This window comes from Liolophura sinensis, chromosome 6 (genome assembly GCF_032854445.1).
Source record: "Liolophura sinensis isolate JHLJ2023 chromosome 6, CUHK_Ljap_v2, whole genome shotgun sequence".
NCBI lineage: Eukaryota > Metazoa > Mollusca > Polyplacophora > Chitonida > Chitonidae > Liolophura > Liolophura sinensis.
The window spans coordinates 19,870,535-19,892,737 of record NC_088300.1 but is presented as its reverse complement, the minus strand read 5'-3'; the positions used below and the strand labels follow the sequence as shown (position 1 = coordinate 19,892,737).

At 38.1% G+C, this 22,203-nt stretch overlaps 1 protein-coding gene across 1 annotated transcript; it reads right to left on the bottom strand.

The window, feature by feature from the left end:
- Positions 1–1,139: 1,139 nt before the first annotated feature.
- On the bottom strand, positions 1,140–22,153 carry LOC135466979 (kinesin-like protein KIF6). Its single transcript, XM_064744733.1, has 22 exons — positions 22,006–22,153; positions 16,976–17,085; positions 16,355–16,429; positions 15,746–15,788; positions 14,700–14,804; positions 14,225–14,334; positions 13,522–13,651; positions 13,112–13,230; positions 12,679–12,766; positions 11,380–11,523; positions 10,814–11,004; positions 10,302–10,407; positions 9,584–9,728; positions 7,855–8,136; positions 7,065–7,223; positions 5,812–5,862; positions 5,226–5,304; positions 4,872–5,010; positions 3,709–3,795; positions 2,805–2,947; positions 2,136–2,236; positions 1,140–1,153 (listed from the first exon to the last, which is right to left on the bottom strand). The coding sequence occupies exons 1-22, from the start codon at positions 22,063–22,065 to the stop codon at positions 1,140–1,142; spliced, it is 2,481 nt and encodes an 826-aa protein (XP_064600803.1). The 5' UTR covers positions 22,066–22,153.
- Between the last annotated feature and the right edge of the window lie 50 nt (positions 22,154–22,203).

Genomic DNA, 22,203 nt, shown 5'->3' with positions numbered 1-22,203 from the left:
TGTATATATACGTAAACTTCACTGTGGTAGATGGATTACCAACATTACAAATACATCACAATCAAAATAAAATGATTATGTGGTGCACGGAATTCAAATACCGGTATATATAGTGTACGCATGACACATGACCTTCAGTCTATGTCCTAAGTAAATGCGGGGGTAAAGACACCCACAAACACTTGAGTCTAAGATGGTGGGGGAAGGGAACGCATTTTTGTCTAAGACAAGACTATATATTTACACTGATCATATACAATCAAGACGTGGAACCTGAACTCAGATATACATGAGTAACTACTGAACAAACAGATCTGACATTTATCTCACATTTCACTAACTGTATTATGGTATACATGTATTCACAATGACTTTGTATGTATCATACAAAAATTGTGGTAAGAGGAAACTGGCAGAGCCCAAGGGAAACCCACAACCATCCACAGGTTACGAACAGGCCTTTCCACGTTCGACCGACAGGAAGCCAGTATAAGCTGAATTTGAACTCACAGAAATCACACTGGTGAGAGACTCCTGTGTCATTCTGCCGTGCTAGCACACTAATTACTCGGCCAGAAATGGAGGCCCCAGGAATGGTTGGTGGCAATAGAGAATTGAAGTGAATACACTTAGAGCATAATTAATGTTTAGCATGAAGCTGAAGGCTATTTCAATGATATCATGGCGGACAGATTTAATGGATGCAAGAAAACACCCCATGCACCAGACATGAGTGACATACCTCTGGACATAAGAATTCAATGTAATACTGTTAAGAAACAATAATCACAGACACCTACGCACCATGCACTTGTGATACAGGATTGGACAACAGAATATGGTAAATAAAATGTACAATGTGCCTAGTAAACATTTTACAGGTAAAATGATCAATTAAAAGCAAACTGTATTGCAGACACCTGGTGACGAAATAAAATAAATACAATATACAACAAAAACAAAGTTCAGCTTTATCACAAATATTCATTTGGGATTACTTTCACAAAACCTTTCCTGGCCAGATTTCGTGTAACTTTTTTGTAAATGATGTTGTCTGTTGTTATGGTTTATAGGATGACACAGTTTAATGAATCAATGACAATGGCTTAACATCACCTCAGCAATATTACACACATTGTTTATGGGGAAATTTCTGAAACAAAAAAAAAATTTAAGTTCTGTGAAAGTAGTCCCTGATATGGACGGACTGCAATATGTAGTACCGGTATACAGATAAGATGCAAGTTCTGAGATGAATCTCACAGAAAAAATAGTGCATACATATACCAAGTGGCCGAATTGGTGGGTTGATGATGAAACAAACACTTCACTATCAACCTTCTGTTCGGAACCATAATAACTAACAGGGCGTTACAAACTTTCACATTACATGTATATGCAAATCAATGATATTCTACCAGTAACATCTTCATCATAGCGCATGTGGTAATAATACATATATGCATTATTCTTTCACCTGATACAAATATACCATTCAAATCTACTGGAATTATTTCCACCTTATTTGCAAACATAAGGCAATTCTACAATATGTGCAGTTGTTAAATTAATTTCATGAGTTATGTCATATTGTGACATAAGGTTACGACTATACCCAACAACAAAAACAATCTTTTTCCACCTACATTTCAGAACAGGTACATACAATCTGCTTAGTGCTGAAAACTATAGCGTGTTTTTATTGAGAAGACGGGATCACTGCATTCTTTCCATACACTTCTGTGCACAGATAAACTGTTTTACATGATTTATTATAGCACCTCTAGCAAATGGTCAACTTCTGATTTTTCCAAAGGATGAACTCTTCATTCCAGAATCCATGTCACAGTGTTCATCACCTTGGTCCTTGTGCTGAGGAACAAAGAGGAAGAGACATGTAAATAATAGTGTGCATAACAACAAAATTAGCAGTCACTTTATATTTACCATCACCACACTGTAAGGTCTATTTATTTATACAGTGTATGAGAGTTTTACATTAAATATATTGAATGTAAGAAAGACATGGCTGTTTCAGAACAACCACAAGAGGCAGATTTAACATAATGCCCATAGCAAGTATTACAAGACATTATACCTGTAAGTGAATATTTCCACAGCTGTCAACAACTTACCTTGTTTGATTATGTTCTCCCTGGCACGTACAAATGCCATGATGTCAGCATCTGCTTTAGCATCTCCTGTCAGTGGAATGTTTCTTCTGCTGGAAGACGGCCTAGAAGATTAACAATACAGCAGATGAATCGTCTTTATGTCTTGTTAGTATGAGGCAAATATATCAACCTCACAAAACCTAACCAATTAATAATGATAATAATTTGCTTTACATCACCGTGCATCACAAAACTTAAATGGTCAATACTGAATTCTTCAGCCATAGTTTTTACGTCTTTCGGGTAGGCAGTAACAATAACAAGCATACAAAGCCTAACCAGTCACTACTCTCTGCTCTGCAATACTTTTCATGCCCTAAGTAACCTTAGCAAGTTCACAAATAGTAAGAAAGTCACTTTGAAAATCGAAGTCATATTATTAGTCTGTATTTCGGTCACTATGTTTATATAACACAGGAAATAACATAGTGACCAAACTACAGACTTCAACATCATAGTTACTTTCTTTCTATTGTATTTCAAGTTCACAAAGCTTAGCCAGTCACTTCACAAAGCCTAACTAGTCCCTGCTGATTGCTCAGCAATACTTTTCATGCTTTATTTCCAACAAAGCTTAACCAGTAAATATTGCAACCAGCACTGATGGGTAACAGTGAAAACCAGGCAAACCTGTTGTGTGTTGATGTGAGATTGTTTGTGGAGTTGACCATGTCGTAGTTTGGCTGGGTTCTCCCAATTCCTGGTACAGGCGGTTTGGATGTGAATTTTGACCAGCCGTTACCTGGCTGCTCTCCCCTGCTGGCTAAAGAGGACTGCAACAAGAGAGACATGAGCTGACTATCTAGGGTTTGCAAACAGCTGATACATCTGACATGATACACAAGACTGATTTTTGACTAGACAGAAAATCTGACGATGGCATAATAAATGTTAAAGTATAAAATTAATTTTCATTAATTACATTACTCATCTAGGCTACCCTCATCTTTACTGCTGACAGCAACTCTGGTTTCCTCCACACATAAAGACTGACCTTGTCTTGAAAATGAAATATTTTCAAGTATGGTGTAAAATAAATTTATCAAATAAATACTAACTGATTTGTGCAGTCTTAATAAAACTTGCACATAAACGTCATAACATCTGGCATTTTAATGTAAGAGCATAAACCAAGTAGGTACAGCAGTCATGTACATGTACACACATGTCTCCTCACCACACAAATTCATGTATTTATTTATTTATTTGATACGCGTTTTATGCTGTACTCACGAATATTTTACTTATACCACGGCCAGCATTATGGTGGGGAGAGGAAACCGGGCAGAACATGGGGGAAATCCGCGACCATTCGCAGTTCAATGTCAGATCTTCTCGTATGGCCATAGAGGAAGTCAGTATGAGCTAGACTTGAACTCCCACTCAGTTGGTTGGAGGCTTCTGGGTCATTGTGCCATGCTCTTGTGCTAACCCCCTCGGCCACAAAGGCCCCTGAATTTATCCAAATAGTACTAATGACGGACATACATTTTACATGTTCACAAGGAGATCTCTCTTTGTCACATGTTCTCACCTGTGAGGAGGATGTGGACAAAACACCCCTGGTAGAGGGAGTGACAGGTGGGGTTTTCCACGCTGATCTGGCGGGTTGTGAACCATTCTGAAATCACGTTAACAAACACAATATACATATGCATGTAGGTTTGAGTCTCTTCCTGCACAGGGGAATCTAATAGACAAACCATAGTACTCTAACCAGTACCACCCACTGGTTATTTCTCCCCATGAGAATAAGCATCTCCCAAACCAAACCAACATCTCTCAAATTGAAAAAGCATCTCCCAAACCAAACATGCATGTGTCAAACCAAAGAAATGTCCAAGAGATAAGCATCAACAAAACCAAATAAACATCCCCCAGATTAAGCCAAGTTAAAGAAGCAACTTTCCAAATTAAACAGAGGGCACTTTTTGGCAACTAAAAACAGGTGAGGTAATTAACCATACTGGGAAAATGGCTGACAATATTAACCAGTTGATCAGTCTACTCCAACTAGCTGCTTCTTTCTCCGGTTCTTTCTTTGGATAGGGAGATGCTTAATTGGTAGATGCTTATTTTGTTCCGGAGCTGCTTATTTAGTTTTCTTTCTTAAGCTAGGGAGATGCTTATTTGGTTTGGCAGAAGCTTATTTGGTTTTGAAGATGCCTGTTTGGTAGATGCTTGTTTGCTTAGGGAGATGCTTATTTAGTTTTGAAGATGCTTGTTTGGTAGATGCTTGCTGGCTTAGGGAGATGCTTATTTGGTTTTGGAGATACTTGTTTGGTAGATGCTTGTTTGCTTAGGGAGACGCTTATTTAGTTTTCTTTCTTTAGTTAGGGAAATGCTTATTTGGTTTTGAAGATGCTTGTTTAGTAAATGTTTATTTGGTTTGAGAGATGCTTATTCAGTTTGGGAGATGCTTGTTTGGTTTAGAGGCAGATATGGCCGTAGATGCCTAATTAGTTTGGGAGATGTTGGTTTAGCTTAGCTTATTTCATTTGGGTGACGTATTTTTGGCAGTGTTCGTCTCCCATATTGAACTTTTTTTCTGTTCAGTTTCTCATAGATAAGTAAAAATCCTTGGCAGAATTAATAAATATACATAGTTATAAAGTAACTTCTGATTCTTTGCTAAAAGACCAACCACATGAGGTTTTATCCACATGTTGTATGTCTGCCATGGATGACATCACTTACCTGTGCTGACATATTCACCTGGTCTGCCCACCATAACTCAAAGTCTTTCATGAGTTTCACCTTCGATTTCTCCAGCAGGTGCTGCAAATGTTCAATTTCTGTTTTCAAAGTCCTTAACTCATTGAAAGTTTCTTTGTACCTGTGAAGAAAGGAAAATATCTTGCTATCAAATTTTGCTGCTGTGCATAATCACACTTTCTCATTTCAATTTCAAGGTTAACTTCTTGACTTAAATTATTACCACTGTTACATTATTACATGTTATTATTACATTACAAAATTTATATGAGAAAGACATCTCTGGCTATATCCAGTAGTGTCTATCATATCTACCAGAAGTCATAACTGCTATACCTAGCTTTTTCCTCCTCAATTTTGTCCCTCAATCTTTGTTCTGTCTCATCTGGCCCACTCTGATTCACATCCCTCAGTCCTGTCCAATAAATCATCCAAATAATGTAAATTCCATTAAGCAAGCCAACTCACTCACAGAAGTCATTTATAAGGTGTATCAGGTTTTGGAGTTCCCCTGATTACCAACCATGACACAGTACTTAAATATCAAGACACACCTGACTTACCCTTAGGTATGCTGAATTCATCTACATATACACTTACATACAATAGTGATGGTGCAGATATCATTTGATTTATAACTGTCCCATCAAATTGACTCTTGGATTTAATTTTCTTAGCTGAGTGAAAGGTGTATCCTTCTCTCTGAATTACATGTGCATGTCAAGAAAACTCCCTTCCCAGTGTGAGTGAAGGAGATCACTACCCAACAGATGTTCATTTGAAATTACTTACAACTGCCACAGCCCTATGATGGGTTGGTGTTACAAGAAAGTATACACATTTTTACCTGTCATGAGTGGCATGCGGAGCATTTTAATATATGTAACAATCTGTGTTCATCATGGAGTAGAATCAATTTTACCTTGCATTGCTTGAGTCATCCTATACTGTTCAATCTGCCCCTTAATATGATCTGTAATATAACAGAGAATGGCTGTGTGACTTCCAAAAATAGGTAGATATACATATATATATACATATATTGTACTAGAACCATAAACCTGTCACCACTGACTATACAGTAAATGATGAATATGAATATTCATGTCCCACACTATGTTTGTAACTCATGCCAATGTACACAGGGGGCCTCCGTGGCTCAGTTGGTTAGCGCGCAATGACCCAGGAGCCTCTCACCAATGCGGTCGCTGTGAGTTCGAGACCAGCTCATGCGCTCTTCCTATTCGGCCGTACCTGGTGAGGCCTTCCAGCAACCTGCAGATGGTTGTGGGTTTCCCCCGGGCTCTGCCTGGTTTCCTCCCATCATAATGGGATAAGTGAAATATTCTTGAGTACGGCGTAAAACACCACACAAATAAATAAATAAAACAATGCACACAGAACCAGTAACTCACTGACAATTGCCTCCCCTGGTTCACACATTCTCCAACACTCTTGCCCTACACTATGTTTGTAGCTCATGCCAATGTACACAGAACCAGTAACTCAATGACAATTGCCTCGCCTGGTTCACACATTCTCCAACACTCTTGCCCTACACTATGTTTGTAGTTCATGCCAATGTACACAGAACCAGTAACTCACTGACAATTGCCTCGCCTGGTTCACACATTCTCCCACACTCTTGCCCTACACTATGTTTGTAGCTCATTCCAATGTACACAGAACCAGTAACTCACTGACAATTGCCTCCCCTGGTTCACATATTCCCTCACACTCTTGCCCTACGCTATGTTTGTAGCTCATGCCAATGTACACAGAACCAGTAACTCAATGACAATTGCCTCGCCTGGTTCACACATTCTCCAACACTCTTGCCCTACACTATGTTTGTAGCTCATGCCAATGTACACAGAACCAGTAACTCAATGACAATTGCCTCGCCTGGTTCACACATTCTCCAACACTCTTGCCCTACACTATGTTTGTAGCTCATGCCAATGTACACAGAACCAGTAACTCACTGACAATTGCCTCCCCTGGTTCACACATTCTCCAACACTCTTGCCCTACACTATGTTTGTAGCTCATGCCAATGTACACAGAATCAGTAACTCACTGACAATTGCCTCGCCTGGTTCACACATTCTCCAACACTCTTGCTCTACACTATGTTTGTAGCTCCTGCGTATGTACACAGAACCAGTAACTCACTGATATTTGCCCTCGCCTGGTTTACTTGTTCTCCCATTCTCTTGGCCTCCTGGTAGCGTAGTTTTAACACCCTCTTCTGGTCCTCTATTGTATGGTTTTCTCTATAATCTCGACGGAAGATTTCAAAGGCCTCTTGACGACCCATTGACATATTTCCCACTGAACAAAAACAAAAAAAAAAAAAAACAACATAATGAACCACAACATTTTTTATCTTGCATCAGACAAAATACTCCGCTTTTCATTGAACAACAACGGTCACAAGGGGTACACATATATTCTCAAGTCCTACAGACGATGTCAAATGTTCAGTAGGTTAACTCCCTTTGCAGGGTTGTAAATACAATGGTCACATCGCTGCAGCAATTCTCCTATACAGCTTTTGCACTGAACTGATGGGTCTTTGCAGGATAAATTCATTACACTGTTACTCAGTGATACGATTCAGAAATATATAGCGTCCCTAACCATCATAATATGAGGATTACTGACATAATATATTTGAATATCATATGACTGAGTAAAGGTGTAGCTTATAATATCAATATATATTTAGAAACATATAAATTTACCAATAAAGACAGACTGGACAGATATAAAAGTAATGTCAGAAGTAATTTGGAGAAATGTTGGAGAAATCTCAACATGGCTTAGTTTGCCTGACAATAAGTCTCTTTTATACGTGTACAATACGGTCTGATATAAAATGAAGAAAAAATCATACTTCAGCCATTTTTGAGGGTTAATTGTCACTGAGTTAGGTAGACATTACAGATGTTTCTGGACTCACATATCTTGTACTGTGTGTGGTTATACTTCTGTTCATCAGCCTTCTCTTTCTCACTGACCCTCATGTCTCGATCACTGCGCCGTCGACTGTCACTCGCAGGCCGCCGGCTTTGATGATCTGACTCCTCAGAATGACCTCTGACCTGATGACTTGATTCACCATTAATTGGCTGATTGACTGAGCTTATTAGGGATCTGTGATTTGATTGGCCGGCCTTTTCCAACATCGTCATAGCATCTGAGGCGCGTTTCTTCTCTTTCTTTAACATTCCCACTAGGATGTCTGTAGACACTAGTTAAAGAAACCTATATGTCCAGGATCACATGTTTATGTTTGTCTTGTTTTCTTTATTAACAATGATAACAATGATAACAATGTTAACAAAACAGAACAACATGAGGGTATAAAATTAAATTCATACTTTCTTTTTCAGATAATTTTCATTTTAGTAACTTTCTCTAAATATGTTGACTTCTCCTGAATGGTTTTCATCAAAACTTTCATGCATCTTAAAGAATGTGACTATGACTGGCACAGTCTAATTTCCAAAAATCAAACATAAAACTGACATTTGGTACCCAGGGTTCGGCCCAGGAAATACTGAGTGGTGGGCACCAATTTGTGAATAAGCAAAGCGAATGAACGAGCGAGCACGCACGTGAGGAGTGGGGTATGCAAGGGGGTGGGGAGATACTCCCGATATCAAATGTTGAAATCACAAAAGGAAAGCTTTTTGGGTAATGTGTGTTGATATAAATGAATACAAAGTATTGTACTGCATACCAGAGCCAATCAAATAACATATAATGAGCCCAGTATCTTCACCAGTTTGACTACCTGTTGTCGCTTGTCTTTATCATAGAAAATGCCATTTGGAACACTAGCGCTATATGTAGTTGGAGGGGCAAACTGGTGAAGTGACATTACATGGTGAGCTGTGTGTGTACATCAGCAGAAATGTAGGATGCAAAATACTGTATACTGTACAGTGTAGACTAGAGTGTAAATTCAGTGTTGTAGTTGTTTTCTGGGTACTCTGGCATTGCCTACATTTAAGTTTGCAATGCATTTTATGGCAATTCCTGACAAGTGCTTTCTTTTTTTTTCTTTTCTTAACTGACACTGGGCTTGTTTCTGTTGTTTGGATTGCTTTCCTACGAGAAAAGAACTGTGAGTAGGCTGTCTTGTCATGGTTTGTTATTTACGTCTGCATTTGCTGCTGTGAACGGACACTAAACACATACATCACAATAAGGACAGTCTAGTTTGGTTGGTTAGATCCTCAGGAATCTCTGCTTACTGAAGGCAGTGTCGTGAACATCTGCACGTGCCACTTTTCGGCATTGTTTACCACAATTGTAATCACTAGCGCCAGTGTGATCGCTTACGGTAGAATCAATTGTAAAATCTATTTTGCCTTCCATAAATTATGAATAAAGTTATCTTGATTTTGGAGGGCGGGGCATATCAAGATTTCAAGTCTGACACTGGGCGCACAATTTTAGAGTCGGGCAGGCCCGCCCATCGCCCCAACCAAGGGCAGAGCCCTCGGTATCACTAAAACAGCTACATCGCCACAATGGGAAATAATATCCCCTTTTGATCACTGGATCAATAGATGTCAATATTTGTTAAAGAAATCCTAGTTCCTGAAAGTCCCCTCTCTTCTTAGTTCTAGTAAACACTGTTACTCTCAAACTGGATGATGTACAAAATAACAAAAGGATACTGATTTCGTTATCTCTCTGCAGCACCAGATCCTTGAGCTTGCTGACTTCTGCATTGCTGTATGGACCGGTGTCCTCTTGGACCTGATGGCCATTGGTCAGGGATATGTCAGAGGAGCTTGGGGACGGTTTCTCCAGAACTGCTTTCTGTGAACACATGATATTTCTACATTACACATGCAAATTGTCATAAGCTTCCACCTTACAATACGCCACAGTACAGATCCCAACTCCCATCACTAATTCTTGGATAATGATGATCAAAGATTTGCCAAAGGGATACTGTTGATGAATTTATATTATACAGTTATGTTTAGGACATTAAAATAAAGCCGGTTTCCACATTTGTTGAAAACAATATTTTGACAACACAAAAGACTATTAACTTTAACAGTGGAACCATCAAACTTTACAAACATGTATCACCATACAAACGTGCAAGGTATTGTTTATTCCTTCCAAATGAGACTTAATTTTCGAAAGAGTTAGTTTACACAGCTCCTAAATACTTTACTATCGATCCCCATCCTTATGACTAAACAACAATCATTATGTCACTTTTGTTTATTTATTTGATCGGAAATTTACAGCGTAGTCAAGAATATTTGGCTTAAACGATGGTTGCTAACATTATCATGGGAGGAAACCAGATAGAGGCCGAGGAAAACCCACAGCCATCTGCAAGTTGCTGGCAGTCCTTCCCACGTATGATTATGTCACCTTTAAGAGCTTGTAGCAGTGTTGAATCTTCCTCATGTCTGCTCCCACATTGATGACAGTGTCTACATCTGGGTCACTGAGGAATGTCTGTACAATCTCTTGACATCTGACATGACAAACAGACAAGTCATTATTACACTAGCCTTCAGAAAAATATCAGCTGTGAAATTAACAAGATTCAAATGAATACACACAATCTTGCACTACAAACATAGGGACAATACTCCTGTCATATCTGTCAAAGATGAAGAATATGCCACTGCTAACCTGTGCACAAAAGACACATGGACATGGAGAAAATGAAACGGCAGAAATAGCACAATCTCTTTCAAAGAGGTACATCTAATAACAGGTTCTAAACACAATAAGTTCTGCGCACAGATGACAACTTACAGAAACCTCACACACAATTTTTTCGTAACTGTTTAAGATTCTTGACTGGAATATGTGGCTTGTAATTAGCATGTTAAATGTGAATGTTTGGAAAAAGCAGATGGACTATTTTAATCAACCTTTGCAATTCTTCAGTTGTTAGTTCATCTGTCCTCTGCTCTCCTGTTGCCATGGCGAGCTCCTCTTTAAGCTGCTGGATCTCTCTCTTCAGTTTGGCAATCATCAGTTTGGGGTCAAGCTCTTCATTAAGTATAGCTTCATTCTTAATCAGAGCCACACGCTGCGCAAACCGACATGTGGAAATGGATTCCTGCAGAAGAAGGATATTTATAGTAACATGCTAAACTATAGGCCTACAGAGGGTGTTTGATACGGGCACATTTCTTATACCGTGAAGAAAAGAGCCTAGACAATTACACTGGACATTGCCTCAAAACACCCACAACTTAAGGCCCTATTATATTAGGAAGTTCTTGCCACAATATGGTTGAAATTGTGGCAGAGAAAATTTTCATGACCTACATTTATCCAAAGAATGTACTGGAAAATGTTTTAACACAGAAGTTAATAGCATAACTTTGTGAACTCTTTCTAAAATACACAACTAGGAGACCATGGATAGGGCTCCAGTGGTAAACATTCCTAACAAATTATGTGCATCCAAAGTTGTCTCCCCTCGACTTACATCAATGTTCTTTTTCTCCACCGAGCATGTGGCTATCATGGTGGTCATACAGTTGCCCCCAAGGCTGTCCCGCAGCACAGACGTCATCATAGAGTTACGATAGGGGATGTGCTGACGGCTCTTGTCTGCCAGACTGATGATCACCTGACAACAAGGGAAAAGGTCAATATGTAATAGCAGAAAAACCACATGTATGCGTCAGTCAGATATAATGTCACATCATTAGTAACTTTTATGACATGTAATGGCAGTCATCTTAACAAGCTGACCCATTGCTGTAACTAAATATAACTTGTATATATATGTATATGTCTTGCTTTGTGTTATGGAAACTTTAAACATTACACTCAGGACTGGGGTTTAAAGATGTACTAAATCCACTGTTTATGAAGACAGTCTACGTTGCACCAAATAGACATCTGTCACCTTAAAACATTTGCATACAAAGTCATTGTCAGCACTGGTACATCCATCAGGTATGGTTATTTGCATTAGGCTGATTTACATGTACATGTAAATGTACAGGCCACTAAACTGGAAAAGGGCAATCATTTTATAAATCAACATAACCATGGACAATGCACAATCAATCAGCATTACCATGGACTATGAACAATAATGGACTATGAACAATAATCAGACAAAACTTATAGTAACAGTTGACGAAAACCAAATACTCAACAATTAAAGGTATTCGGAGAAGAAGCCAATATCACATGAAAGAACATGAAACATATTTGCAAATATGATCTTTAATATGATCTTGTGTTTTGATTTTTCCTTTCAGGAGAGAATTTTTTTGTATGGTAGGTATTTGGGACCACCTCTTGATGTATATCGTCTCTGTATATTAATGTTCTAAATAATACAAAATTCTGGCACAAATATATTTATTAAACATGCATTACATCCGTCTTTAGAACATTATTACAATGTAGAGCTGATCCCAAATACCCACCATACAAAAATTACTTTCAGGTGTCATTTCTCTTTAAAACAAAAAAAAAAAAATTATACTGATGATCATATTTACTGCTAACTTTTCACATTTTTTCATCTGAACTCTACGTCATTTTTATGTTTTCAACAGCTTAAGCTTCAAGGACACTCACAACCAGCCCCTAAAATGTTTATTCTTTCCACACACCCAAAGCATGGCAATTCTATTTACAAACTCAAGTCTGTCTTTTTTACTCAACATTTGTGTCCTCTGATGGCTGTGAGTAATCAAAATATATCATCTGTTAACTGGATACTTTTACTTGCTGGGTTTGGAAATTGGCCTGGCACCCAACTCACCTGTTCCAGGAAATGAAGAGAGAGGTTGATATACTTGGCTTCTGTCAGCAGCACACCATTCACTCCAGTCTTAGATACACGCTCCGATCTGAAAATAATTTAAGCACGACAAAGTGAATGTGTACGTGCTTTGTTTACCCCTGTGAAGGAACTTTCACGTTAAAAGGCTGAACAGTGTTCTCTATCTTTTAACACATATGCCTCGACCCCTTTTTGTGTTTATTAATATCAAAAAGCACATCAACATATGAGTGGTTCAGACCAGCTCACTGAAATGCAAACAAAATTGTAAAAGTCCCAAATCTGTAATTTGATAAAAAACAAGGCAATGCTCTTTAAGAAAGTGTGTATGAAAGTTGCACTGCATTCGCAAGGGGAATAACAATATCACAATGTTCTGAATGTATCAATTTACAGAGTTATCTTTCCTTACCCTGCCAGGTCCACTAGGTGGAGTTTGGATCGCCGTATGGTTGCTGAGCCGGTCTCTCTGGACATGATGTGAATGGTGAAGATACAGTGAGATCGTGTGGATGCCTGGTTCATCGGTGTCTGATAACAGAAACATCACATCAACTGATTTACTTCCAGTAGTTCAATCCACTATATACATGCATATACATGCTGTCCATATAAACACGATACCAATGCTCCAATTTGTCACCATTCCTATTCAGGCTCAGATTATTTTAATCATATTTTTGCCCACATAAATGTATTATGGTAAATGCCAATTTCAGAATAAAAAGGAATATACGGTAATGGTGGGTTTCTCTTTTCACTCTATACAATGGAGCACTCAATGACAAGACAACTGGAATCTGATACTGCCTAGGTACTCGCCTCGGCTATCATTCTGTTTGTGTCTCCCAAGAAAAGCAGGTTGAGGGCTTCCTCCTCATTATTAGCCGGGTGCACAGACAAGTTCTTCAGGTGGATGTTCTGATCAGAGTCCTCCAGTAATGACACTTTACTGAAAACAAGACAATGATTAACACAAAAGAAAAAGAAAGCTACGACTTGAGGTTAAGATATTCATTATTTACTGATACTGGAGTTTTGAGATATGACATAACAACAACAGGCAGATGTGATGTTATCACTTTACAGCATGGTAGGATCAATTTGTACAATCTAACTTAGGGGTGGAATACAGAAGACAGAAAACTAATTACACAATATTAGATAGATCTTATGATGTATGCACTTAGCTGGGTTTTGGTTACCAACATTACAAATATACTGATATTCTGACAGTAATTTGATCACAACATTATCACTGCCATGTTATAAGACAGGCAAATACGCCTACTGTGCCATAAAGTGGCAACATCATTTTGCACTGGGACATTGCACTCTGCTGTCGTAATGACGTAACTCTAAAACTGTACATTAAAAGGATTATTAAAATCTGGAACACTATTATTGTGTCTGCTGTTAATCTGCTGAAATGTTTCACACCATTGTGCATCTTTCTGATTCTCCATAAATATTCCTTTTTCTCATCAAACAACTAGTAAGAAACCATCAAGGGTAATTAACTCACGGTAAATCTTCCAGTTTGGCAGCCTCATGTTTTGGATCCAACAGGTCATAACCACTTTCATTATAGATCTCCAGATAGGACACATGCAAGCTGAACTCTTTATCAGGATTCTGATGGTAGGAAACATGGATAAATATTAGCAGGTACAAGTATTTGGGTATTTTGGAAGCCTGCAGACTAAAAATGATATATTCAAAGCAACTTTAACAATACATGTAAGAAGAGAAACATGTATGTTGTTGTGGCATTTCACACAATTACCAAACCTTATCACAGAATAATTCCCATAATCCTGTTGGAATTGCATTAATTATCAAATAGTTTGCGTAAAACATCACATATGTTGGAGGAAGAAAACTATTTCAACAAAAGTTATTGCTTATTACAAGGTAACAGACAAGTCAGTCAGCCTTACCAGAACAAAATTATACATATATGTAATTTTAATGTGGACAGCATCATTATTTTAACATACCTGCTCATACTGCTCAAATATATAGGAAAGAGTCCTGGGGATAATGCCTCTGTCAATGTACCGCTCTGCTCCTCCTGTGATGGTAAATGTCTTCCCACTACCAGTCTGAAGCAGAAACATGTATGAACTGCTTATGCGAATCCTCTAAGAGATAAGTCTTTATAAACTTAAACTGTAAGATGGTTTCAGGTTAATATAATTTATGTTCACAGATATATATTGTAATTCAAGCTTCACCGGTTGTAGCGATACTTGTATATCTCACAAATAAATGCTGTGCTAGCACTACCGATCGCCATTTGCACATTTTGCGAACATAATTTCAGTTTTGCAAAATTATTTTCCGATAACGTTGCCACCATGGCTAAGCAGGTACCATACTACCATGTTGCAAAACTACTTTGTTTCAGAGGCATTTTCCTCTTTATTCAGAATTGTGTCGGGACTGCGACTTTCGCACTGTCGATCATCAAACTGAAAGCTACAAAAGTTCAGTCTGTACTTGTTAATGCATGCACTTCGTATTCAGGGAAAATAACCTAGGAAAAGCATCCGGCCTGTGTATGTTAACATGTACATGTGTGTGTATTGAGTTGCTCCCCTTTACACGAGCGACACCACATGTAGTCCTTGAGCAGGAAATGTGGAAAATGTTGTCTTAAAGTGGCGAACTCTTTTGATGGGATAGTAGAGACTGGGGCTATAAATATTAACATCACATTTTATTATTTATTTCACTGGTGTTTCGTGCTGTAGGAAGATCTAATTTGTATGATGACGGCCAGCTTTATGGTGGGGAAAATCTACTCCGATATACAGGCATGCCTCCACAGAGGCAGTCAGTCTGAGCTTGAGGAACTCACAGCGACCGCACCTTTTATTTATTTTTTTTGAATGATTCTCTGCTTTGCTTTGAGTTTGTAAGTTGCGAATTTTGTTATGACTATATAATTGTCAAAATGGCTAAAAAAGTTTTGAATAGTTAGCCACATAGTTGGCGAAAGGGAAAAAAAGGCTAGCGTAAGCACAGATCAGAAAGCACTCACCTGTCCATATGCAAATATGGTTCCATTGTAGCCTTCCAGCACACTGAAATATAAAACAACATGTGTGTCAGAAATCTATTACTCTACACCTCTGAAGGAATAAGACATACATGAAACAACAATTTTTGCTTGTGGGAATTATTAACCACCGAAAATTTTACATGTACTTCTACTGTCAGAAATTTCTGCCCACTTGAGATCACACAGATAGAATATATTAACCATCTAAAAATGTTACATAGACTTCTACTGTAAAAAAGAAAATTTCTGCCCAATATAGATAACACAAATGGTATTTATTTCATTAGCATTTTATATCACACTGAAGAATATTTCATCTAAAATGAGGAAAGTGAGATTTATGGTAGGAATAATTGGAAAGAAGCAGAGAAAAATCACAGCACCTCGATAGGCATCCCCCTGACATACCTTCTAACTAAAAACCCGAGCCAAATGACCAGGAGTTTGAACCAGTATACTCTGCCAACTCTGATAATAAGATTGTGTGGCAGAGGTCAAGAAATGAACAATACTAGCCCTTGATATAAAAGTAAGTAAAGTAAGAAGGCTTAATCTTAATTAATAAAGCAGGACCCAGGAGAGACTTACTTGTCAATCACAGGCCTGGCTACAGCTTCAAACACATCCTCTTGTTTAGTTTTCTGATCAAACACTTGCTGGAACCTGCATGGGACATGCCATACTCATGATACATAATACACATCACACATTATATACAAAATATTTATTTATTTGACTGGTGTTTTGACTGTGTACTCAAGAATATTTCCCTTAGACGACGGCGGCCAGCATTATAGTGGGAGGAAACTGGGCAGAGCCCGGGGGGAAACAGGTTGCTGTCAGACCTTCCCATGTAGATCCAGAGAGGAAGCCTGCATGAACTGGGCTTGAACTCAGCGACTGCATTGGTGACAGGCTACTGGGTCATAGTGCTGCTATTTACATATATACATCAAATTAAGACACTTTCAAATCAGAACTTCCACAGAAATTGTACATGTACAATGTATTATCATTGTCGTCATATACCACAATGTGATGAGAATAAACCTTACTGCTCAGTGTGAATATCTATACAGTAAGCATGTGTAATGCGCTACATGTATAGTAGTCTTTTATAAATTCTACCAAACTCATAAAGTCATTAAGAAAATAATTTGGTAAAATGCTAACCAATATTGTAGTTATAAAAATGCACGCATGCCACACCTGAAATTGTAGTTTTCCTTCTTGTTATTAATAAATCCATCAGCCAATTCTTTGGGGACGTTGAAGCTCAGTCGTGGGTGACCCTCCTCATCATCGTCCACTGAGTACGGCTGAAAAACAGGTACACGCATGTTAACGGCAGATCAAACTAGCTGCAGTGTTAGTCCAAAACTGCTATCCCGATTAAAACTGCTTAGTTCTACAACTGATAGATGGTAGACAACATCTGTGTTATTTTCACTACAGTTAAAGAGTCAATTCATAGTTTCTTTAATTAACACACTAACAGATGGCCAAGGAGTTCATATATAAACATATATGTACACAGTAGTGTGTAACTAGATGTAATGGCAATGTTTCACATTCACAGTCTAATTAGCCAGCATCATTAATAATTAACTAAAAGGTAAATTAACTGAACAAACTACTTTGAAAGGTATCTCCAACCACCAGCTTATCACACTGATACATCACTGGTAAAAAGCCAACAACTTTTCCTTCTGGATTCATAAATTGTGCATTGCGAGAGAAACTGTTACAAAGTAAAAAAATTTTCAAGTCTCAAGAACAATTTTTTCATTACTGTCTGCTAATATAATGATCCGTGCATAAGCAATAATAAAGATCTTGTCATTCTTTCAAAATAATATTTGAACGTAAAAAAGATAACTTAATCTAGGTTGCCATATTTAAGCTGAGGTTTGACTATTTTAATCAAATTCTTCCAAGTGACATGGTGGTGATCAGTTATGTCAGTAAATGTCATAAAATATCACTTTTGGAGCTGAAGCTTAGATTTCTCCAGTAGGATATCACCCTATCATCCAAACAATCCCCAAAAAACCTTCATAGAACTCTTAGAATCAGGCAAAATGTACAACTTTGTCACGGGCAAAACTTTAGGTCATTTATCGTAAACCTGATAGGAGAGCTTAAATCATAAACAAAATGGCCTACAGAAATTATGCAATCTTCCCAAATCTTTCCCCACAATCAATGTGCTGATGTACTGTTGGGAGAGTGCTGTCTGGATCACATCCACTGACATTTAAAACGATACAAAGGTAATACATGTATTACTGGATGTCATTTAGAAAATGGTTTTAGTAAAATACTATCATTATTTGAGATTGCAATTTCAAGGTACAGTACAGATCTTAGAGCCAACACTGCTACATCACACATATTTTTGGTTCGACACAAGCTGTGATCTGTTTTGTACGTTGTCTGCTTTAGTCAGTTTCGTACATGTATGCATGGACATCTTACATGTATTCGCCGTGCTTTACTCAGCAGAAAGCAACACGCTGTCATGTCTAACATCTTGTTGTTATTTATTGATATGATTGGTGTTTCATGCTATACTCAGGAATATTTCACAACAGCAGCCAGCATTATGGCGGGAGGAAAATGGGCTTTGAACACATGATCATCCACATGCTGCTGGCATACCATTCCATGTACGACTAGAGGGCGCCAGCATGAGCTGGCCTTGAACTCACAGCGATCACATGGGTGAAAGGCTCCTGTGTAACTGTGCTGCATAAGCACTCTATAACCAGTTGACCACAGTAAGCCATAAAATGTGAATCAGTATAATAAAACAGCTATTGCATGTTGTAGAGAGGAAAATCAGGATTTCAGGCTCTCAACAGTTGATTCTGCCTCACAATGTTGCAGTCAATAATATGCAATAATTATAATTGTAATTTAGAATGTATTATTTCTAGTCATTTTTTATTATACCTAGATATACATGATGATGTACAGCATTTAGTCCAAAGTTTAATTGTACAACCTTGTTATTTATTGTGTGATATCTCATTTAAAACAGAAAATTCTGCATAACAGTAACTGTAAATTTTGGTTTACTGAAAAGTATATAAGTATATACACACACACACACACACATATATATATATATGTGATGTCACGAATAACACTGATAGACTTGAGAAGCTTACAATTACATATATGGCCTTAGCCTACCTTAATTATATTTACCTTGTCTCTAGGCTAGGGTCCTCCAGCAATGGATATTTAATGTCAGAAACAAGGTTATTTGGTCAAAATAAATTTATTTTAAAGTAGATCTCAGTGCTGCGTCTTCTAAACTGATGGTTTGATACCACCTAAATCAATTCCAATAAGTTAAAACACTGAAAACGGAAGAAAAATGGCCGAATTTGGTGATCATCCATCAGAAAATCTACTCCATTATGATCGAGCCACCATTGACCTTACGACGTCACAGCAGTACATTTGCTGCACGCATCTGAGTCTTCGCTAACTGTACAACACGGAGAACAGGAGACAAGCGCTATACATTTACAGCCAATTTTAAGATTATTCCATTCCAAGTGTGACTTGCGACTCCAATAACACAAGGCAGGATACTGTAAAGTTAAATACATGAACTAAAAATGCCACAGATTGAAAAATATGGACCAGATCTCATTAAAAATGCACTTTGATTTACGGGGAACTCGATCCTAGTCGCATGAGCTATACCTTCTGAAAGAAAAGGCCAAAGGACGAGCCTTGTAAATATCCTCCCAAAAAACAAACAAAAAAGAAGACGTCCAAATTTTCGCTCCAAGACTGTAAAAGTTGAGTAGCTACTTGCATGTTTGAAACATCCTACTAAGACACAAACTGTGGGGAGCCACTAGCCTTTGCCCTACAATGGCCATGAGGCTCAGTTCACACCTCACCCACAAGTCACTGTGTGTGCCATACTTTGATGCCCGTAATGTGAATCTAGACAAAATTTAAATTAGCATTCCTATGTGTTAATAATAGCAGTTTCCCTTCAATAGAATTCAACCTTTATCTTCTTTTGCAGGTGATACTTTTTTGAGACATAAAACATTAGCTCCATTGTTACTTTCACAGACAGTCGTCGTCACTGCAACTCACAATTCGCTGGCCGGACCCCATGGTTCCTCGTTTCGCAGCCAGTATCACTTGATTTGGCTATAAAAATTTATAGTGGACTACGAAACCGTGCCAAATTCTCCTCCACAGATACTACCATAATTCAATGGTAGTTTAAATGGAACTAGTTCACCTAAGATATTTTTAAATGCAATTTACAGACTAACATAGTATAAAAATTGTGTCAGGGGAAAATTTAGTGTGAAAATAAAGTCGTTTGGGTTCTCCTTCAAGGCCTCATTAGTTTAACTCTGCTTTTCTTGATCACTCAAATTATGGATATTAAGTGGTATTGGGTCATTTTGGAAATGTGCCCATAAGCAGATTTCTATAGTTTTTCTTTTCTCTTAGTGATTTGTTAAGTTACTGGAATTATTTTTGCAGTGGAATTCGCTTTGGAATTCTGTTATTTATAGTACATGTACTATGGAGTCCAGCAACCCCAAGTGGCTATTTTAGCTCCTCTCTTTGCACTGGGCTGGTGGAGTTTTATAGTCACAGTGGTAACCCGCGGTAAATTATAAAATGTTTCACCCCAGCGGCCCAGCCTAAGTCCTTTCTAAGCGATGTCTAAAGTCTAAAACAGGTGTCAATTGTGGCTCTTACCTCTCAGCTTGGCCGAACACTCAACACCTCACCTATATTCAACTGGGTAATGACATGCCGGACCAAAACCAAGAAATGATACTTAAATGGAATATTATTACAAACTTGTGTGTGGCGGGTTCTCTGACTAAGTACACGGTTTTCACGTACATGAGTGTTGGGCGAATGGAGCATGCTCTCAGTTTTAAAAAAATCTACACTCCATTTGTGCTCATGACTTAATTGTTTTCTCTTCTTTTCATTTCGAGGTGATATTCAGACATGTCAGTAGTTTATTTAGATCACACCAAGCATTAGATCATCTAGAAACTTAAAATTTTGACATTCATCATAACACTAAGTCCACCTGTCAACAAACATGCCACAGATTTCAAACTCCCATCTCCTTCTCACTTATGACAATCTATCTCACCTCCTCAGCTCATTTATACGTAACTTTATGGTGGAATCCCTGAATTTACTATCCTCACCTATGAAACTAATTAACTCACTGCGTGGTGGTCAAATTCACTGCTAGAGCTTCAGCACTACTAGGTGTCTCTCCATCTCCAGCCACTTTTAAGTGTCACATGACCTACTTCTCGGTTTGAAATGCAACTGAGTCTTGGCATTAAAATCAGCAAAAAAACAGGTATATTTCGACTGCCATTTGCAAGAACAACTTCAACATTCTTAATTCAATCCAAAAAGGCATAAAAAAGAACTATTTTTAGAGCAGGTAAATTTGGGCTCCATCAGTGACCTCATTGAAATCAGTCCCATTGAGTTGGAGGTCGCAGATGTGCAGTGATTTGTTTGAGAGACGACGATGGACTACAGTCTGTTACAATGAATGTCAGAGTTTTAAACTAGCACACTGAGTCCATCTAGACGGACTAACTAAGCATTAACTAGCACACGTCACAATGTAAGGTTACCGTGTGTCGGGTTAAAAACAGGATGCACTGTAATACACATAGGCATAGGGTCAAACATGTAATCTAATCCAAATATGTGGTATATGTGCAAGCGCCCCCAGGCAGAAAACTCCAGAGAACTTGTATCTCTCATATGCCCTACTGTGTATCTAATATTTCTGAACCCACTACAGTCAGTTTAATCAGACTAGTACAATATAGGCCTACATCTTTCTACGACACATTTTTATTTCTATGAATGTTTATTCCTAAACATTTCTTCTGCATATCACTTTGATAAATGACAAAAATAACAAAATGTTATAAATGACAACAGTTTGGGCCTGTCACTAGGTTTCGAATGGTCTGAAGATGGTCGAATTCGTATTCAGACGGTATAGCTAATGGTCTCTGAAACCCTAGTTTAAAGTTAACAGAATGACATGTTTTGAAATCTCAAAATGTCACAGCTCAACACATTACTCTGATGGATACTGTCAGGTATAGATGCTGGCTCTATCACCAGCAAGATTGTCAATGTGGACGAATGTGTGCGAATGTCAACTTAGCTGTCACAAAACAGTTACTTACGCCGGTCTTTGCACGTGTAGGTTTGACACGAGCGAATATTTGGATTGTGCTCTTCACCATATTTCACAAATTGTCTTGGATTTTCCCAAGGTTCTTTGTAACATCGAAATTATCCTCTAAACATATCACAACATATCATTTGTTTACACCTTTCTCCGCCATCATGTCAAAAATGTCAAGCACTGCAGTTCCGAACAA

What these genes read in the sequence shown, in the direction of transcription:
- LOC135466979 (XM_064744733.1), bottom strand. Translation starts at nt 22,065, where the DNA reads ATGGTGAAGAGCACAATCCAAATATTCGCTCGTGTCAAACCTACACGT. An exon ending in GCCAAACTGGAAGATTTACC is followed by an intron (nt 13,652 to 14,224) that starts GTGAGTTAATTA and finishes TCTTGTTTTCAG; the next exon opens with TAAAGTGTCATTACTGGAGG. An exon ending in CTCACATCAACACACAACAG is followed by an intron (nt 2,237 to 2,804) that starts GTTTGCCTGGTT and finishes TTAATCTTCTAG; the next exon opens with GCCGTCTTCCAGCAGAAGAA.